Source organism: Bos grunniens, chromosome 18 (assembly GCF_055505025.1).
Source record: "Bos grunniens cultivar Pamir isolate PY7600 chromosome 18, Bosgru_T2T1.0, whole genome shotgun sequence".
NCBI classification, from domain to species: domain Eukaryota; kingdom Metazoa; phylum Chordata; class Mammalia; order Artiodactyla; family Bovidae; genus Bos; species Bos grunniens.
In genome coordinates, this window is record NC_141182.1 from 48,672,761 (window position 1) to 48,691,589 (window position 18,829).

General features: G+C 51.5%; 1 protein-coding gene across 5 annotated transcripts; it reads right to left on the minus strand.

Annotated features, from left to right (window-relative positions):
* Positions 1-1,023: 1,023 nt before the first annotated feature.
* Positions 1,024-14,843, minus strand: HNRNPL (heterogeneous nuclear ribonucleoprotein L). Of its 5 annotated transcripts, XR_015145944.1 has the most exons (14): positions 12,298-12,576; positions 10,267-10,385; positions 9,622-9,859; positions 9,410-9,495; positions 8,287-8,383; positions 8,128-8,200; positions 5,885-5,954; positions 4,755-4,826; positions 4,363-4,643; positions 3,379-3,500; positions 2,918-3,119; positions 2,153-2,210; positions 1,957-2,052; positions 1,024-1,399 (listed from the first exon to the last, which is right to left on the minus strand). XR_015145944.1 is itself a non-coding variant. In XM_086352363.1 (13 exons), exons 3-13 carry the CDS (start codon positions 9,844-9,846, stop codon positions 1,341-1,343), a joined length of 1,371 nt encoding a protein of 456 aa, XP_086208489.1. In that variant the 5' UTR covers positions 9,847-9,859; positions 10,267-10,385; positions 14,790-14,843; the 3' UTR covers positions 1,024-1,340. The 5 variants fall into 5 exon arrangements, 3 of the variants coding, with proteins under 3 accessions (XP_086208489.1, XP_086208487.1, XP_086208486.1); XM_086352363.1 differs by lacking the exons at positions 5,885-5,954; positions 12,298-12,576 and adding an exon at positions 14,790-14,843; XM_086352361.1 differs by lacking the exon at positions 5,885-5,954.
* Between the last annotated feature and the right edge of the window lie 3,986 nt (positions 14,844-18,829).

The following is an 18,829-nucleotide window of genomic DNA, read 5'->3' on the forward strand; positions in this document are numbered from 1 at the left end:
TTCCAAGGAGCAAGTGTCTTTTAATTTCATGGCTGCAGTCACCATCTGCAGTGATTTTGGAGCCCCCCAAAATAAAGTCTGACACTGTTTCCACTGTTTCCCCATCTATTTCCCATTTAGTTAGGTTGGTATAAAAAGACGGTTGTGAAACAATTGAAGGCGGAAGGGGGTTGACAGGATATGATTGGATGGCATCACTGACTCAATGGACCCGAGTTTGAGTAAACTTACGTACAGGCTACCTAGGAAATAGAACTTAACATGGGAAGAAAGCTGAGTGCTGGGAGTCAGAGTAGAGAAATTTACTTTTTACCCAAGTAGCTTAAAACCTAGTAGTACGATTTTGTAAGTTATGGCTACCAAGTGACTGTAGTTTCTCCTTGTTTAGAGGTTCTCTTAAATTTCCACCCTGATGAAGCAGTTTATCTGATGTCACTTGACTTCAGTATTGTTTAAAAACTCTACAGGAAATCCCCAAAGTGGTGATACAAACACATACAAGTGGGGGATACACACACAAGGCACTGGACTTTGCTCCCAGTCACCACTATCAGGGAGGATCAACAGTAACTGAACATACCCTTTAATCCGGCAATTCCACTGCTAGGAATTTACTTCTAGATCAGTATCAGGGAAGTTGCCTAAGAAGTTTGTGTAAAGATACACATCACAGTACTGTTTGCAAAACCAAATAATCGGAAATTACCTTCGGGACCAAGTAAACTCTGACACATCCACACGTTAGGAGTAAAGATAAGGAGGTTGCCCTGCATGTGATATGAGATCACTGTACAGCACAATGCATTTTGTTAAAAGACACACAAATTGGAAAACTCCCCTTATAGACAAAAAAAGACTCTCAGAATTCCCAGCATCACCCCCAAGCCACAGCTCTGGCCCACACTGCTCCTCGGAGCTGGGTCTGTCCCTCTGGAGGCTGCAGCTGTTCCTAGCCACCCTGCCTGCCTTCAGAAGACTGAGTGGGAGGGAAGCAGACACACCTCAGAATCCCAGAAAGTGACCTTTATTTTCCAAACAATTTTATTGAAATGTGCCAAGAGTACATGGGCAGCACAAATGTATGAACAGGAAAAAAAAAAAAAAAAGAAATCACATGTACAATAATTTTTAAAAAGTGAAGGTTAATCTTGGGAGATATCAGTTCCCCTTCCCCTCCCCCTTTAGACTTCCAGCCAGTCCATTATGGTTAAAGCCTCTACTAAACTAGCATTTAAAAAAAAGGAATACAGGAACATTTGCAGGAAAAAAAAAAAAAAAAAAACCAGCATAAAAGAAAGAAATGTTTTCCTGCTCAGATGGGACTCTTCTTAGGCACCTAATTAGGAGGCGTGCTGAGCGGTGGAGAAACACAACTTCAGAGTGTACGGGTATGGCCCATCTGTAAGAGAGGAGAGAGACATGACTGGGCCCCTTTCCCCGCATTTCCCTGGTTTTGCACACATCTTCTTCTGCAATTCGGGGGTCTAACTCATCCTTGCCAGTTTTGAGATTCAAAGACAAGCCAAATCCACAAGGCATTCTTCCTTCTGTTCCTTAACTGCAAGGAGGACCCCTTTCCCAGCTCTTTAGCTGGTACATGAGGAGAGGCCTGCCCAGGAACTGGGTAGGTGAATTTTACCTGCTGGCTAGTACAGCCCCCCTTTTCCTGGGCATTATGTGAGCCAGCCTCTGACGCACACAGAATGCCAGCTCCCTGGAGGACAAGCCTAAGCAACTCCCAAGCTGGCAGAGTGGGTGGCAGCAAGCGGCTAGGCTGGCCCTCCCATGTGGAACAGCAGGCTGCTCTCCTGACGACCAGGTCCCACCTGCCTGTGTCAGCAACAAGGAGGAAATCTCCAGGGCCCTGTCTTGACGGTACGAAGGATGGCTCTGGCAGGAAGCCAGCCAACCCACTAGGCCACAAGGGAGATGACTGCAGGACACACAGATACTCACTTGGGTTTTTCATCTGGTAATGGTTCAGGAAGCCCAGAGTCTCCAGGGCATCACTCTTGGATTCCCACTCCAGCAGTCCAGAGGAGCTGCGTTCACCTGAGGGAAAATGAAGGTGTTAGGCTGATCTGAGGAGGAGCCAGGGAGCTGCCTGTGTACCACCAGGGAACTGTGGAGATAGGCGGGGCAGTTCACTCACTTTTGCCTGAGAATACTTTCACAGAAGATGGCCGCTTCACTCCCAACTCATCGCAGATCTGCAACAGAGAGAGAAAACAGACTCAGGAACACAAGAAGTGCCACATGGTGGAATGCAAGCACACAACCAAACACCTGCGTTTTTCTGGACAAGGAGTTGCTAAGCTTTTCTCACACACACTGTGGCCCTATGATCCCCCTCCCCAAAGACTGAAGTACAATCACTATTATGTTGAAAAACACTGGGGAACTGCTTTTTAAATTTCCCATCTTCAGCTGTTAATTTGGGTGTATTGCAGGTACTAGGTAAATATTTGCTGAACTGAATAGCAACACCTCAGGCTAGAATAAGGCCGAAAGTCCAAATCAGCAGTCAGACTCCCACCCTTCCCTGAAGCTGCCTGGTTCCCCTCTGAGGGCACTGTAATGGGACCTTCCCTTCTAATGTCATCTAGGCCCCAGAGGGCCTGACAGCGCAGATGTTTCAAGATTGGGCTCCAATCACCAACCTACCATCTAGACGAGGAGGACTCTCTCACGGCAGATGAGCAGCCACTCTAGCTTGCCAAAGATGCAGAGAGCACAGCAGACTCCACTGCTGGTAGGTGTTCTGTGCTGTTCTGAGCCTTCCTTGGTCCCTGACATGTGTCCAGCACCCAACCCAAAGCCCAGGAGAGTGGGAGCTCAATAGATATTTGTTAAAAAATAAGAAAACAGATGGCCTCCTCAGATGGCTGTGCTGAGGGACCAACTCCGCAGCACCCACCTCAAAGAAGTTCTCTTCAGTCACCTCCAGAGGGGCATTGAAGAAGTGCAGCACATTGCTAGGGTGCTGGATGCGATTCTTGGCTGCCTGCTCTGGAGTGGAGAACCGGTTGTTCCTTGATTCACTGAAGTCTTTGTAACTGCAGGACCCGTCTTCTAGCCCATATGACTGACCGGGCATGATGGCTGGTTGCTTGGAGACACTGTCGGACAGAAGGGGAGCCCCGTCAGACCTCAAGCTGTCCCCCGCCTTCTACTGTGGCTTTCCCATCTGACAACACTGTGTGCCTCGCAGGGCCCTGCTCCACCGCGGAGAGAGGCTGACAAGACGCTTCCATCACACCCAATGCCAGCCTGGCTAAGCACCTGGCTGCTCTGTGCTCCTCTGACCCCTGTCCAGAGTGGGCTCCACTGCCCTTCCCCTCTCCACACCTCCCAAGCCCACAGAGATGGGGTACCTACCAGACATTCAGCTTCTGCCCAAACATGAAGTTGTTGTTGAGGTGAGTGATGGCCCGGTCCACAGCATAGCCATCAGCCATCTCCACCATGGCAGCCCCCGGCTTGCTTTTCATGAATTTCACCTTGAGAAGGGCAGTCACAGTCAGCACCACTGGTCAGGTGCCAGAGACCCTTCTGCTGACCCTTCCGAGTTAGTTAAAAGCAAGTGAACTCCGGCTCTGGATCTAGGCTTCTATTTCCTCACTTGTTAAGACAGGTGGACAGAGACACTGGCCTGGCCCACACCAAGTGCTGAGCCCAAGTTGGGCAGCAGAGACTCACTTGGCAGTGTTTCCCTAATGGCAGGACCCAACCCATGAATGGGTCATTTAATGAAGCACAACAGAAAAGCGGCCACAGGGGGAGAAAAGCACTTACTCCCATCAACACAGAATATGTACAAATACTGAGTTGTGGCTGTTATACAAACACTGAAAACAGCAGTGTCAGCTAGAAGTCCTGCTTCCACATAAAGGCATGTGAAACTGGACAAGTTATCTGCTGCCCCCGATGCTTTCAATTTCCCTGCTTGTCTCACTAAGGATTCTTATAATGAATTTAAGCAACTTATAACACCTTTAACACCATCCTGATACAGTAAGAATACCTGACACTTGCCAGCTGCTATTATCAATGGGCTAGGCCAGGGGCTGCAAAGCAAAAGGCTTTCAGGACCCAGATGGGTTTGACAGCAGAAACCACCTAGTCTGAGGTCGGCAGTCACCAGGCAGCCCCAGTCAGCTGTTACCCCTGGCAAGACAGAGCGCTCAGTGTTGCTGTTATCACCTGAAGCGCTCCAGAGAAAATCCTTATTACCCACTCTGGACCTGCTTGCTTCTAAAAAGGCTCCTGCCCACTCTCTGCTCACTGAGGGGTCAGAGGATCAGGGCCTCCCTTGGGCCTGTCAGGTCTACTAGGAAAGCAGAGGACCTAGCAGAAGCTCACCTTCTCCACATTGCCATACAAGCAGAAGACATTGAAGACCCGGTCACAGTTCATCTTAGACTGATCCAAGCCATAGACCATGAGCACAGGGCTGTCGGCGTGGGGGCCATACTCGGGTGGTGGGGGAGGGGGTGGGGGGTGCCCATACTGGGGGCCGTAGCGACTTGGGCCCCGGCGGTGACCCCCCACTGGTGGGCCCATCCTTCTCCCTTCGTAGTGAGGTGGGGGGGGCCCGTAGCCCTCATCATGGTAATGGCTGTGGTACCCACCGTGGGGCCCTCCTGGGGGGTGGGAAGGAAAGAGAGGGAGGGCGGGTGAGAATTTGCGTGTCGGGCGGCGGGCAGGGGCACACGAGCCACGGGAGTCCACGGAGGGGAACCCCCTGCCCTCACCATATTCTGCGGGGTGATCTCCCAGTAGAGGGGGCTGCCTCTGGCGTTTGTTAGGGTTGCTGCCAGGGTCACCTGTAGACAGAGAGAACAGTCAGAGGCTGACTTGGAAATGGGCATCTCCCTCCCTCCTGACTGCAGGGCACAGTCTCAGCGTCCCTTGGCTCCTGAGGGCCTGGGCACCGGCCTTCCCAGGGCTGGATCCAGGGTGGGCATGAAGCCCAGGTCTCAAGGCTGGAGCCCACCGTCCCTCCCTGAGCCCTGCCCAGTGCAGGCAGGCTGCTTTCCTTTCCCAGTGAAGGGTGAAGCCAGATTCTGGACTTCCCACTTCCCAGAGCTCTGTCAGGAAGGTCAGCTCTTGGGCCCCCTGGGGAACTTGCAGCCACTATGGAAGCTGACTGGGGGCCAGGAACAGCATTCTACAGTAACTCCCAAAAAGGCAAAGGAGTTAAGAGCCATAAAATAACTCAGGGAGGAGCAGAAAGGTAAAATCGGGCCCTTGAAGCCCCAAGGTTCTACGAGCGCTAGGGCCCACTCTCTAGAGACGATTTTCTCAAATCTGGTCCCAGTCACCCTCCCCGCTCATCATGTTCACCCCAAGGAGAGGGACTGAAGGAAAGGACAAAACAGGGCATCATCAGAACCAATTCAAATGAGCATCATGTACAAGGCATCAACATTCTCAAGACAATGGCGCAGATCCACCCTGCCCCACCCACAGCTACAGTTCATAATCGCTACCTTAACTTAGCACTTCAAATGGCAGACACGGTGCTAAGAGCTTTACAGACAGACATCATTGTTTCTTAAATTCCTCACAACAACCCTATGAGGTAGGTACTAATATTTTTGCCCCATTTCACAGATAAGGATAATGAGCAATTAATTTTTAACTGAGCAGTTAAGACACTTTGGTCCAAGGTCACAAAGCAAGTTAGTGACTGAGCCGGGATTTGAACCCAGGCCTGGCTGACTCCAAAAACCCAGGGCTTGGGGCCACTGCCCTTTCCTGCCACCCGGCCTGGGTTTTGTTTTCCAACAGTCATTACAAAGATGGAAAAGGGTTACTTACAGCAGAAGTACAGAGTACAATATCCATTTGTCACAAAAAACAAATCTGTATTTTCTCTTACCATTGGACGCTTCAACAGTGAGTTAGCACAGTTCTGAAAGATGGCGTCCCACCAAACATACACTGCGACCCTGCATCACATGGTTTTACAGTCATAAATACAAGTTACGGTACACATCCGCTACAATTTTTTTTTCTTTAAAAAGAATTGATTTTAAAGTCAATGTCTCGATTAAGTCAAAAATGGCTCACAGATGTTCTGTCCTCAGAAGATACCAGAAAGTGGACAATAAAGGTGTATGCAGTGGGTAGTGTCCCTCCGTGTTGTCACTCCTCACTGTGTGCTCAGTGCGGTGCTGCTGGCTGTGTAGCGCTCCGTGTGCGTGTCTCCTGGTTGTGAGGTGTGCCAGTGGCCCCACTATGCCCGCACTTTTGGCCTTGGGAGCGCGCCTGGTTACCCGCCAGCAGGTAACTGTGTACCTCTGAGCTGTTTGGTTTTAGGTCTGTTTTGGCTTTTTGATTTTTTTTTTTGCTGTTGTTGTGGTTTTTTTTTTTTTTTTGGTTTCTGATCTCCGCTGGTGCAGATTATGTTGGCAGCCGATGACTGCAGAAAAAAAAAAATATCAAAACACAAAAGAAAAAAAAAAGAAGGCCCTCCCCAAACCAAAGGACTTAAAAAACAAACAAAAAAACCAAACCCACATGGCGAGGAATGGAGAGGATCCTATTGTCTTGGAGGCCCATGGAATCTACTTCAGTCTATGAATCGTTCTCCGAAAAGAGCGCCGCTGGCTGGCTGGGAGAGCTCTGTTCTCTGTGTTTCCTACTTCTGTGTACATTTTCGGGTTCAAGTTTGCTTGGATTTTGACTTTTTTTAATGTTTAGTAAAAAGCAGTGTCTGCTGCCATGTTGCGTCTCTTTCTTTGTCTCTGTCTGCCTCTGTCTCTGTGCTTGTAGCTGTTCCTTGGAGCGCGGTGTGGTGGTGTTCTTGATGTAGTGAGCTCAAGTCTGCGGCTGTTTCTGGGGACGTGGTGGAGGCTGCGTGTTCTGTTCTCTCCAGGAAGAGCTAGTGGTTTCTACCCTGTGTGTTGGTGAGCAATGTGCAGAGGCAGAGCCGCTGAAGTCTGGTTCCCGAGGGGGTGGCGAAGCACCGCCCTCACTCCAGGTCACCTCATCAGCTCTCGTTTTTTTTTTTGACCCCGAGCCTGGGGGCGGCCAAAGCTGAGAGGCATCAAAACCAATGCACAGCCAGCCCCTGCCACTAGCCCCTGCCGGTCTGCACATCTTCTACTTATGTTCCTTGGAGAAGAAATGGTTGGTTGCCGTGTTTCTGTTAGCAGTCATGTAATGCCATTGCCCGCTCTGGTACATTCACTTGGTCACCAATTTGCCTCTGATCTCTGGAGGGGGCAGCCTGCCCCATAGCGCCCATTGTGAGGGTCCTGGGGAAGAGTCTAGCCCACCCGGCCCACGGCTTCCCAGCGGCAAGGGCAAGCAGGACAGGCCTGCCTAGGAACAGGCGCCTCTGGCTTCCCAGGGCTGGTGAGATGTCAGCGACCAGCCACCTCCCTCAGCCCATGCCTAGTCCAAACAATCAGACCAAAACAGAAACAGACGGGTGGTTTGGCTGAGAGGGTGCTGCTGTTTTTCAAAGGCAATGCTCCACCTCTCCCTCCTATCCAAGGCAAACCATTCTTGAGAGATTCTAGGAAGAGGGTTGTCCATTTGGGCCCCCTGCAGAGATGTTGCGTCCCCTCTACAAGTGAGGCAAGGCGTGTCTGCCCCTCTCCAATCCGGGGTGTCTGAACTTCACAAGGTCAATTTGCTCAAAGGCTCTGCTGCAAAGGCCTGGGAGCCCTCATCACCTCCCCCGTCTCTCTCCCCACAAGCAGACCCTGTCAATAGTGGACAGCAAAAGGGCCATTCCTAGCCCAGTGAGAACGGAGTCAGTGACCCTAAGCAGCCTCCGAGAAGGTGAGCGGCAGAACCCGCCTGGGAGCTAGGAGCCACTGGTTTGTAAGCCATTGCCAGGGCCTGTGCTCTGTTTCCCACCCCACCCAGGCCTCTGCCTTGACCCTGCATCCTCAGCTGCATCAAAGGGCCGCAACCAGCAGCTAGGACGTAGAGGCCCCTTATTTACCCTCTTCCACAGGAGTGCCTTCTCCAAGAGCTGATCCTTAAGGCCCTCCCATGTCCACAGGGAGCCCAATGGCATTACATAACCCTGAGCCCAGGTCTATGAAGTGAACTAATCAAGTGAAGGCAAGGCGGGTGTATTTAGAATAAAGCGGCCATCAGGATTACCTTGTCCACTGAGATTGGGGTTTGTGTAGTCCCAAGTATCCTGATCATTCTTGAACACGTTTAAGCGTGTAGGCTGCAGGGATAAAACAAAGCTTGAGATCAGCCAGGCCCTAGGCTCACCTGAGAAGCGGACAAGGGGCAGCCATTTCCCAGACCTACCTTTGCATATTCTATCTTCAGAGTGCAACAGCCTGAGTAGATGTCAGCCCCGTTGAGTGAGGCCTTAGCTCGCTGGGCACTCTGCACAGAGTCAAACGTGAATCAAGTTAAGGCAAAGTCCCCTCCCAAGAGCTTTTCGGAAAGAGCTCAAGTTGGGCCAAAGGGGAATGAGGGCAAGGCAGCACCCAAAAACAGCTCCAAGTGGGCTCAGGGGTGAGCTCACTGCCCACAGCCACTCCTATGGAGACAGGTAGAGTGCTGCGCTGAGGCACAGAAACTAGCTAGAGTTCTTCTATGACTTGTACTCCCCCCGCAACCCAGATATTAGCATCAGCCTTCTCTGTCACCATCAAAGGTCAAACCACCTTCTTCAGCCCAACCCTCCCCTGGTGCTACATGTCTTGACTAAGCCTGAACAGCATCTGAAATGTCAACGAGATTATGTTCCTGTCCTGAAAAATCCATCACTGAGCTCCCTCTGCACCCTGATCCAACCTTCACCCCACTGCCTGGGCCACCCTAACTTCTTCGATGTCTTAAGGAACCCTCTGTTCGCTACTCCTCAGTTGTCAGGTTGTTTGCTTTCTCCAACACTAAGCGCCTGCCCACTAGCAGACCTCTGCAGAGGTGGTGTTCTCGGTGGTGCACGTATCAGTTCCCACCTCCATGTGAAAACAGGACGTCACTTCCTCAGAGACCTTCCCAGAACCTCTGTAAATTCTGTCCCCTTATAGCTCACAGCATGCTCTTTCTTCCCTTCACGCTTTAAACTCTGCACTGCACTTTCACAATATACAATTAACCCTTAAACACGGGTGTGTTTTACCGATACCGACCTCTGTGCAGTTGAAAACCAATGTATTTAACCAACTACAGATAACCTACTACTCAAATATGCACTTAGTAAGTGAAATTCACCTTAAGAGGATCCACAGAGTTCAAGCCTGTGCTGTTCAAGGGTTATCTGTTTACATGTGATTGTTTAACTAACCCTCCCAGGAGACCATGGGCTCTATGAAGGCATCTGGCACAAGGCAGGTTTTCAGGAGACACATGCTGCTTGAAAATATGGACTCCTGTGAGCTCCCATCTCAAGGAACACCCATTTCCCAGCAAAGGATATTCCACCATGGCCTGGACGCCATTCTTCCGGAAAATCACAATTCTCTGGACAGGACCACAAGGATTACAGATAGTATAAAGAACATCCTGTAAAAACCAAAGATGAAAAGGCACCGGCCAATCAGTCTGACTCAGGGGAGAGGGAACAGGGAGAAATGGCAGGAGAGAGACTATACAGAAGAAGAACCTCAACAAGTAACTGCTGGCACGCACCGTGGTAATGGAATAGATGGGGTTTAGGATGGTAAAGAGAAGCACACTGTTGACGCTCCGGGAGTCATCTGAGTCCCCGGGACGGGAGATTTTCTGGCTGGTAGAGTAATTGACAAAAGCTGGGTGGCCCGCAATGTAGATCTGGTTGTCGGCTGCGTAGTTCACAGCATTGCAAGCCCCCAACACATCTTCAAACTCCACCAATGCTTGTCTCTTTTTAGGCATCACCACCACATAGCTGGCAGAGAGAACACAGAGAGAACGCAATCATCTTAGGGGGATGGAGACAATGAGAATCAGAGGACAGCTTCAACCTTCTATGAGCTGATTGCTCCCTGGCCTCTCGAGTGCTCTGAGCCCTGTCATGGTATCCTGACCCGTACCTTACACCCCTTACCGCAAACGGCATGACAAGCAAAAGGGGTCTGCAGCTTTGGCATTACATTCTTTGGCACAGAACTTGCTGTAACTTATCCAAAGTACAATGGCTAACCCCAGGAGTAGTGGAGCCTCAGGACCTAGCTAAAGGAACCTGGACTGAAATTGAAATAGGTTACTTCCAACCAGAAACCCGGTGACACGTAGGACGCCAAGGAGTTAACTCATTTGAATACCCAAGCCCAATCCCTGGCCTCGACCGAGTACCTGATGGGTCCAAACTCCTGCAAGGCTTCCACAAGGTCAGCTTCCACCACACCATCAATCAGGCCCCTGATGTGAACAACTGGGGAGGCAGGGGTTTTATGCGGGTCATCGTAGTTCTCCTGAGAAAGGAAGCAAAACCAAGACTTTACTTTCTGCTGTGTAAGATGGCGGCCTACTGGGTTCTGCACTGCTGGGGACTCAGATGGATAAAACATTTGCGTGTCACCCAGGAAGAACATACATGGCAGACAATAAGGAACAGCAATTCAACCAATCATCCCAAAAGGATTCTGGGTCAGCAGAGCAGAAGGCCTAAGTGGATGGCCACTTGCCTAATGGCTCTCACTGTTAATTTCTGAAGATGACAAAATGGAAGATGAAGCAAATCTCAAGCCCCATCTTATTAATTCATTCTTCCCAGAACCAATCTCTTCCAACTGACCAAAGAAATGTGGGAAGAGTGGCTTTGGAAAGGGGACTCAATGTTCTGCTGCAGCCTGAACCGGGACATTCCCTTTCCATTCATCCCAGCTTCTTCGCTCATCCTCTATTGGAGGAAGCTGCCATCACCACACAGCCAAACACTGCTGTTCCCCACCACTCATCCCCAGGTCCAGCAGGTGCCTCAGACGCTGTGGCATCCAGGCCAGTCTTTACTCTCCCACCAAAATCTGTATCGAAAAATACTACCTAGACACCAAACTAAGGAAAAAGAGGGTGAGGAAAGTCTTAAAACACAAAACTCCAACCCATATCACTAAAAAGCAGGACACTTCCCTTCCCAGGGGAAGTATTTTTCCACCCACAGACAAAAGTCTCTGAGAGTCAAGAGGAAAATTAAGCTTCTCCTCCTCTCCTGGGCTCTGGGCCCAGCCTCCCGTCTGAGAACCACTAGGCAGAAGCCCATGTAACAGGGGCAGAATGGGATTCTATTTCAGGAATGAACCACACAAACCACAGGCACCACACCCGCCTGAGGTTACCAGCTCAGCGATTTGGAGTTCCACAGCCCTCATCAGTACTAATCCCAGCTGCTCCCTAGTTTAGCTACAAAATCAAATGTGTAATAGTAACACCATTCTTTATCTTATAGAAAAGTGTTAAGTATTTTAAGTATTATGCATGCAATGAAGCTTCTCACACAGTTTAAACGCCTGTAAACCGCAGCTACAGAGCGCCACTAAACCCTGGAAAACCCTGCAAATGGCTGAACCGGACAGGATTTCATGAATTTCCAGGGAAGAAAAAATGGGCTCCAAGCCAGGAGTAACAATTGGTTGTCTTTTCGACGTAGGACGCTTAAGAGGCTGAATCCCTTCCAAAGTGCCCACCCCTCAGGGAACATTTTCGTTCATCAAACCTACCGCACCCATCTAACCCCAGAAATTGTAAGCAAACTTGTGATGACTCCAAAGCATGGTTCAACTTCCAAATATCTAAAAAGACCTTTCACAACTTTTTTCTTCCGGTTTTCAATGTTCACTAAATGAGGCATACTTTGATCTGGGTAAATACCCCCAAATAAATAAATTTCTGTATTGAGACAAAACATGACGCTACAAAACTAAACAGTGTTCAGGCATAATGCCCAACTCAGGCGCGGAAAAGGCCACCACCCACTAGTTCCCGCTCAGGCGGTCCCCCCCACCCCCCGCACAACCGCCCACGAGGCCCGGACAGGAGAAGTGCGCCTGCGCAGAGGGCCAGCGAAGAGAATGATAAAGAAAAAAAAACCGGCCCGGCCGCGTGCCCGGCCCCCACATGCCAGCCCGCGACGCCTGCGCACTGCAGCACCTGCAGCGCGAGCAGTTTCCTCCGCCCCCCTACACCCGGTTCTGTAGAGCGCGCACGCGCAAGCGCTTGTCCTCGCGCAAACCCCGCCGTTTGCCCAACGCCCGCCCCTCCCCCACCCCTTCTACAGAGTGAGGGCTTGGGCGCGTGCGCACAGCCCCCCAACAAATAAATGCCCTCAAAGTGAGAAAATTTTCCTCCCTGCCCGACCATCTCCGGCGTCCAGGACCCTGGCCTCACCCCGCCGCCACCGCCCGCCGCCCCGGCTCCTCCGCCGCCGCCGCCGCCGCCTCCATGCTGGTCGCCGGCGTTGTCAGTCTTGAGCCGTTTGGGGGCCCGACCGCCCTCACTGCCGCCGCCGTAGTAACGGCCACCGCCGCCTCCGCCGCCCGCCGCCGCCATCTTCACCATCGCTCCGGACCGCCTCCGCTGCTCGTCCGGCTGCTGCCTCTGCTCCAGCCGCCGACGCCGCTTCTCCGCCCGGGGCAGCAGCCTCCGCGACATGGCGGCGCAGAACCCGCCTCCCCCCGCCTCTCATTGGGGGAGGGACACGCCCGTCACCCGCCGCCCCCACCCGATAGGGGGAGCCACTGGTCCCGCCGCGGGGGGAGGGGAAGCCTCCATACGCCTTGCGCGCCTATTGGATAAAGCGCACGCCCTTCTGCAGGAGTGCCCGCCCTCGTTTGTCTGGGACACTTCTTATAGGCGAGAGCTTTCTGCCAGTCATTTCTCTGGCCCCGCCGCCTTAAAATAAACTCTAACTTGATTGGTTGGATTTCTGGCACGGCCTGGCCTCCTTAGGAGTACCTGATAGGAGCAGCACACCCTCACTGTCAAAAGCCCCGCCTCCTTCCCACTTTCATTGGTTTTTCTCGCTAATCCATCAAACCAAAAGACCCCTTCGCCTCTCCACAAGGAAACAAGACGGCCCCTCCCTTTGCCTCTCTCCAATGGCTACTGCAGACGCCGATCTTCTGCTAGACGCCCGATTAGTTAATTGAGAGTGGAAAGAGTCCTCTCACTAGATGTTAGGCCCACTGGTGACCCCTGATTGGGTGAAAAAGGGGAACCCACTTTGGCGCAGTCTACGAAAGGATCGGGACCGAGGACGCACGCGCGAATCGCGTTCAGTCACCTCCGGAGGCGGGGCGACCCTCCAGAGGAGGGAAGGCCTGGAGCACCGAGAGTGTGTGTGGACTCCTGTGAGCAGCACCGGCAGGGTAGACTCTTAAAGGGCAATTGCCAGTGCAGCTCTGTACCGATCCCTATCTCCTATTCCTCTCCATTGCTAACCTTCACAATGCCAGAGGGAAAAACTTTTTTAAACTCAATTTGACCCTTTCCCTCAGTATTAAACCATTTGCTGCTGCCGTCTATCTTATGACCCTGTCCAATTCGCCCGCGTCCTTTCACCACTTCACCTCTAAATTCAACCACAAATAACTCCTTTTAGTTTGCAGAAAGGGAAGAATCTCGCACCACTCGATCTATGCCCGAGCAGGCTCTTCGAACTAGAACACTTTAATCCACTATCCCTCCTGCCAGAATTAGGGATTAACATTCTAAAATTTCTCTTGTTCGTGCTCAGTTCACGCTGAAAAGCGTTCTTGGCCCTACCATCCCAGACCCTCGGTTTCCCTTATGATAACCCCTGATAGCTCAGGCCACCGGTTTTCACTCGACAGTCCTTACTATTCTGGGTTGTCAGTTTGGTGAATGCCCTTTTTCGTAGCATGAAAGTGCTTGTGTGATCTGTGTGTTGATCTTAGTGAAGCTGCCCACGACCCCGCCCGCCACCAAGCGCCAGGCACAGCACCCGGCACAGTGCTAGCTAGCTACTCGGCAAAGACGAGCAGTAATGGTGTTCTAAGTGTCCGACGGGCCTCATTTCCTCTGGGACGGGTAGGGCTACCCACGCAAAGAACACCCACCCAGTCTCTAGGGTCCAACGACGGCCAAGGCCCGGAACGTTGGGGGCGGGGTCCGGGGTTGACCCTAGGATCCGGCCCAAAGAACTCTATAACCTTACGGGGCTGTCTGCTGGCGGGTAGTGGGTGTGGGGGGTCGTGGGGAGGAGGGAAGGAGAATGGAAGAGGCTAAAGATGCTACGGAACTTTTCCACTCGGGCGAAAGGGGCTTCCTGAAATAGGGTGTCCTCGTGGAAACTAAGTTTGAAATGGGGTCAGTGGCACTAAGAGAGTGGGATCGGCTTGGTAGCTCTGTGAGTTTGGGGAGGTGAAAGTTGGGGTAGGCTGATCTGGATCTAAATCAGCTCTCAATCACCCCGGAAAGATCCGAAGGGGCCGGCCAAAAGGAGACGGGGGACGGCGCAGCGCCTCCAACGCGTGATCGGAGCGACGGAATTAAGGCGGGGCGGGTCGGACTGAAGGGCGGGGTCGCCGAGGTCCCGACGTCAGAGGAATGCGGTGGGGGGAGGGGGAGAGAAGGGGCCCCTCCCCTCCCCGCCCCCGCGCCTGGCCCGGACGCCCCTCGCGCCGGCGCGCGCCGACGGGACGCGGCGGAACCGTCCCCCGCGCGACACGTTTCAGGCCGCTCGCCCCCTCGAGCGCGTCCACGGCGGGCGACCGAACGGCCGCGTTATCTGCACCCCCGAGCTCCCAGCCTCCGCCCCTCCCCCACCCGTTGCACGCGGACGGCGGCCGCGGGCCCGGGGCGGCGCCTCCCTCGGATCCCCCCGCACCCCTCCCTGACCCCTCGCCCCCAGCCCCTACCAGTTCGGCGGCGAGCCTGGCCGGCCGTCCGAGATCGAAAAGAGAGCAGACACTGGGAAGTTTTGGGGGAGGGAGGGGCGGGCCTTAAAGGGACCACGACCTTTTTCCAGCCGGGGGAAAAAACACGTGGGGGGGTTGTTGCGGGGGGAGACCGAGAGTTGCCCCGCAATTGAATGGAGGAAACAACGCAAAAAGAGGATGGGAAGACTCCGCGTCCCTTTTCCCCAAACAACTCCAACCTCTCAACACCCGCCCCACATCCCTCACAGAAAGTGGCACAGTTGTTTGGGAATCAATGCCTCTTTGCTCCTGGTCAGCCAAGTGTTGCGTTGGTTGAGGTGAATGTTGGGGTGCTCATTATACAGACAGGGAAATGAGCTCAGGGGACGCTGGCAACTAACCCAGGATCCCACCGCTTGTAAGTGGCAGATATAGAAGAATTTGCCGGAAAGACGCATAACCACTGCAGTGCCTGTTATGGAGTGGGGGTGGGGTGGGGCTGCAGTATACCCTGGAGATTAAGAGCGTGGGTCCCGGGGTCAGACTGTCAGCTTTCAGATGTGGACGGTGAACCTACTAGCTCTGTGGCATTGGAAAAGTGATTTCGCATTCTGGGGCCTCTGTTGGAGTTGGGTGCAGGTGCACTCAACTCACATCGTTAGCTGGTCTTGAGAGGTGCTGAGAATGTCCAAACGGAACCTCAGATCTACCTCCAGTTCAGAGACTGAGGCCGGGAGAAGGGAAAGACCAGCTGAAGATTAACTAGCCTCTGAAAAAATAAATCCTCCCCTCCTTAGCACCCCCAGGGCATAATCTAACCTTTGTGGGCCCATCTAAATCCACGCCTAACCCTTTCCCCTTGTCCTCCACGTGGCATGAACACTGGTTTTCCTTCTGTTCATCAAATACCCAAAGCTCATTCCTGATGCTGCACTGGCTACTAGTCTGTCTAGAGAACACTCTTCTCCCAAATATTTGCTCCTCATTTGACAGGCCTTGGCTCAAATGTCACTTGCTAAGCACCCTGCCTAGTTAGCCCCCATACATAATCACGGTTTCCCATCTTTGCTCTTATTGACATGTGAAAATATCTAATTATTTAATTTTTGTCACCTCACTAGCATCTGGGCTCTTTGGGAGCCAGAAGTAGGTATGTTTTAATTCCTCCAAGGACCATTCATTCATATAACAGATGTTTATTGAGCTCACACTATTTGGGGTATCTGGGATAAAATGATGAACAAGATAGGAAAAAACTCCCTCCTTCCTGGAGTTTACAATCTAGTGTAAAAGATGTACAATCCCAAGTAAAACATGTATCAGATGATGATAACTGCTATGAAGATAGTAAAATAAGGAAGGAGGATGAAACGTGCATGAGAGCAGTTGGCTCAGAAGGGTGTTCAGGGGAAGCCTCGCTGAGAAGATATTTATTTTATTATTGTATTTTAAAAATTTAAAAATTTTTTGGCTATGCCACACTTAGTTCCCCAACCAGGGATTGAACCTGAGCCCCCTGCATTGGAAGCACAAAGCCTTAACCACTGGACACCAGGGAAGTCTCTATTTTATTATTATTATTATTTACAAGATGACATTTTAGCAAAGCCTTGAAGTGGAGAGAGAGGAGGTCATGTAGATGCTGGGGGAAGAGCATTCCAAGGGAACATCCAGTGCAAAGACCCTGAGGTGACAGTGTGCCTGATGTGTTCCAGGAATTGGGGCTTCCCTATTGGCTCAGGTGGTAAAGAAACTGTCCACCATGCAGGAGATCGGGATTCGATCCCTGGGTCAGAAAGATCCCCTGGAGAAGGGAATGGCTACCAGTATTCTACAATATTCTTACCTGGAGAATCCCATGGGGTCACAAAGAATCAGACACTGCTGAGCGACTGACACTTTGTGGCAGGAGTAAAGGGAAGAAGGGGTAAATGGTAAGTGATGACATCAGGGAACAGGGAGAGGGCAGCTTGTGAGTGTCCTCCTGGGCCACAGGGAGGGGAGGACTTTGAGACGAGGTCTCAGGATGGTTATGAGCAGGGGAGGGCCCTGATCCGGGTCGGGTGTTCATGGGAGCCCTGTGGCTGTGGGCTGTGGGTGTGGGAAATTGTGGGAGGTGAGATGGGAGCAGGAAGACGGTGAGGAGGCTGAGTCAGTGGGAACGGCTGGAGAAGGTGGAAGAGATCAGGATGGGAGCCGTGGAGGGATTGAAGTGAGCAGGTTATGGATGTGTTTTGAACACCGAGCTCACAGGATGGTCTGAGGGGTCAAAATTCCTCATGATTTAAAACTATGCCATCTGCAGGGCTTGTGGTGGTTTAGTCACTAAGTCGTGTACAACCCTTGCAACCCCATGAACTGTACCCGGCCAGGCTCCTCTGTCCATGGGATTTTCCAGGCAAAAATTCTGGAGTGGGTTGCCATTTCCTTTTCCAGGGGATCTTCCTGACCCAGGGATTGAACCCACATCTCCAGCATTGCAAGTTGATTCTTTAGAGGCACAGATAATGCCTGCAGGGCTCATAGCGGTGGCCAACATCCCCAGCTATTTTTGGTCCTCTATCCACTAAGAGATGCTGCATTTTTAAGGAGAATCTCTTCTCCCTCTCCGTTTGACAAAGACCTGTTCCATGGCCTCCCAGGACCAGCTCTCCTGGGAGTGTGTCCATGTCAGTGTTGGGGGTGTGCATAACCACTCTAGAACACTTACAGCAAAACCCAATCCAGAGGGAGGTGGGGGTTCCTCTGGCTTGTAGCCTTAAAAAAAAAAACACAATTTTTTTTTTATTTTAAAATTTTATTTATGTATTTACTTTTTGACCACTGCATAGCTTGTGGGATCTGAGTTCTTGCACCAGGGATCAAACCCATGCCCCCTGTAGTAGAATCACCAATTCTTAACCACTAGACCACCAGGGAAGTCCCAGTAATTTTTTAAATTGAAGTATAGTGGATTTATGATATTGTGTGTCCCTCCCAAGGCCATACTTAGACCTTGTCTCACTAACCACAGCCTCTTTAGAACCTCAGTTTCACGTGTGTTACTCTGTATCTATTGCCTATCTGTTTCATTCCTTTCAGAAGCTCAACTCCAATAATTCATTAGCCCTACCATGTTTCCATGGCCGCTCAGCTCCCTCGTACCTTCACACAGATTAAATTCCTTGACCAACCACTGTAATCACTGCACCCGACCTTATGCCCATTCTCTATACACTCCACCCTACTCATCTTGCAAAACCACAATCCTTATTAAATCTAAGGCTCCATCTATCACATGCCTGCATCTGTGCAGGTGAATGTGGGTGGAGAAAAATACACAATCATGTTAACCGGTCTCACCTTAAATTCATTCCCATGGACTTGGAATGGATGCACAATGGTGTGTGATTTTCCTGTGTCCCCGGTCCCTTGGGCTTCCCTCATGCCTCAGATGGTAAAGAATTCGCCTGCCATGCGGGAGACCTGGGTTCAATTCCTGGGTTGGGAAGATCCCCTGGAGGAGGGCACGGCAACCCACTCCAATATTCTTGCCTAGAGAATCCCCTTGGACAGAGGTGCCTGGCGGGCTACAGTCCATGGGGTGGCAGAGTCGGACATGACTGAGCAACTAAGCATTCGTGTGCGTGCGCATATACGCACGCACGCACACATACACACATCCCTTGATTCTCCCAGAGGATATATCAGATCTTCTCCTCAAATCTCTACCAGCGGGTCTTCCCTGGTTGTCCAGTGGCTAAGACTCCATGCTCCCAATGCACAGGGCCCGGGTTCCATCCTGATCAGGAACTAGATACCACATGCCACAGCAAAGACTGAAGATCCCACGTGCTGCAACTAAAACCCAGAACAGCCAAATAAATAAAATAAATTAATCAAACCCTCTAACATCATATTCCTCTCAACAGTGTCTTTCTTCTTGCTTCCTGAGAGAACCACAGCCACCCTCCCCCCACATCCCCTCTCCTGCATCTTCACCACCCACTCCACCTTCCCACTTTTAAGTGGGGTAACTAGCCATGTTCCCATCTGCTCAG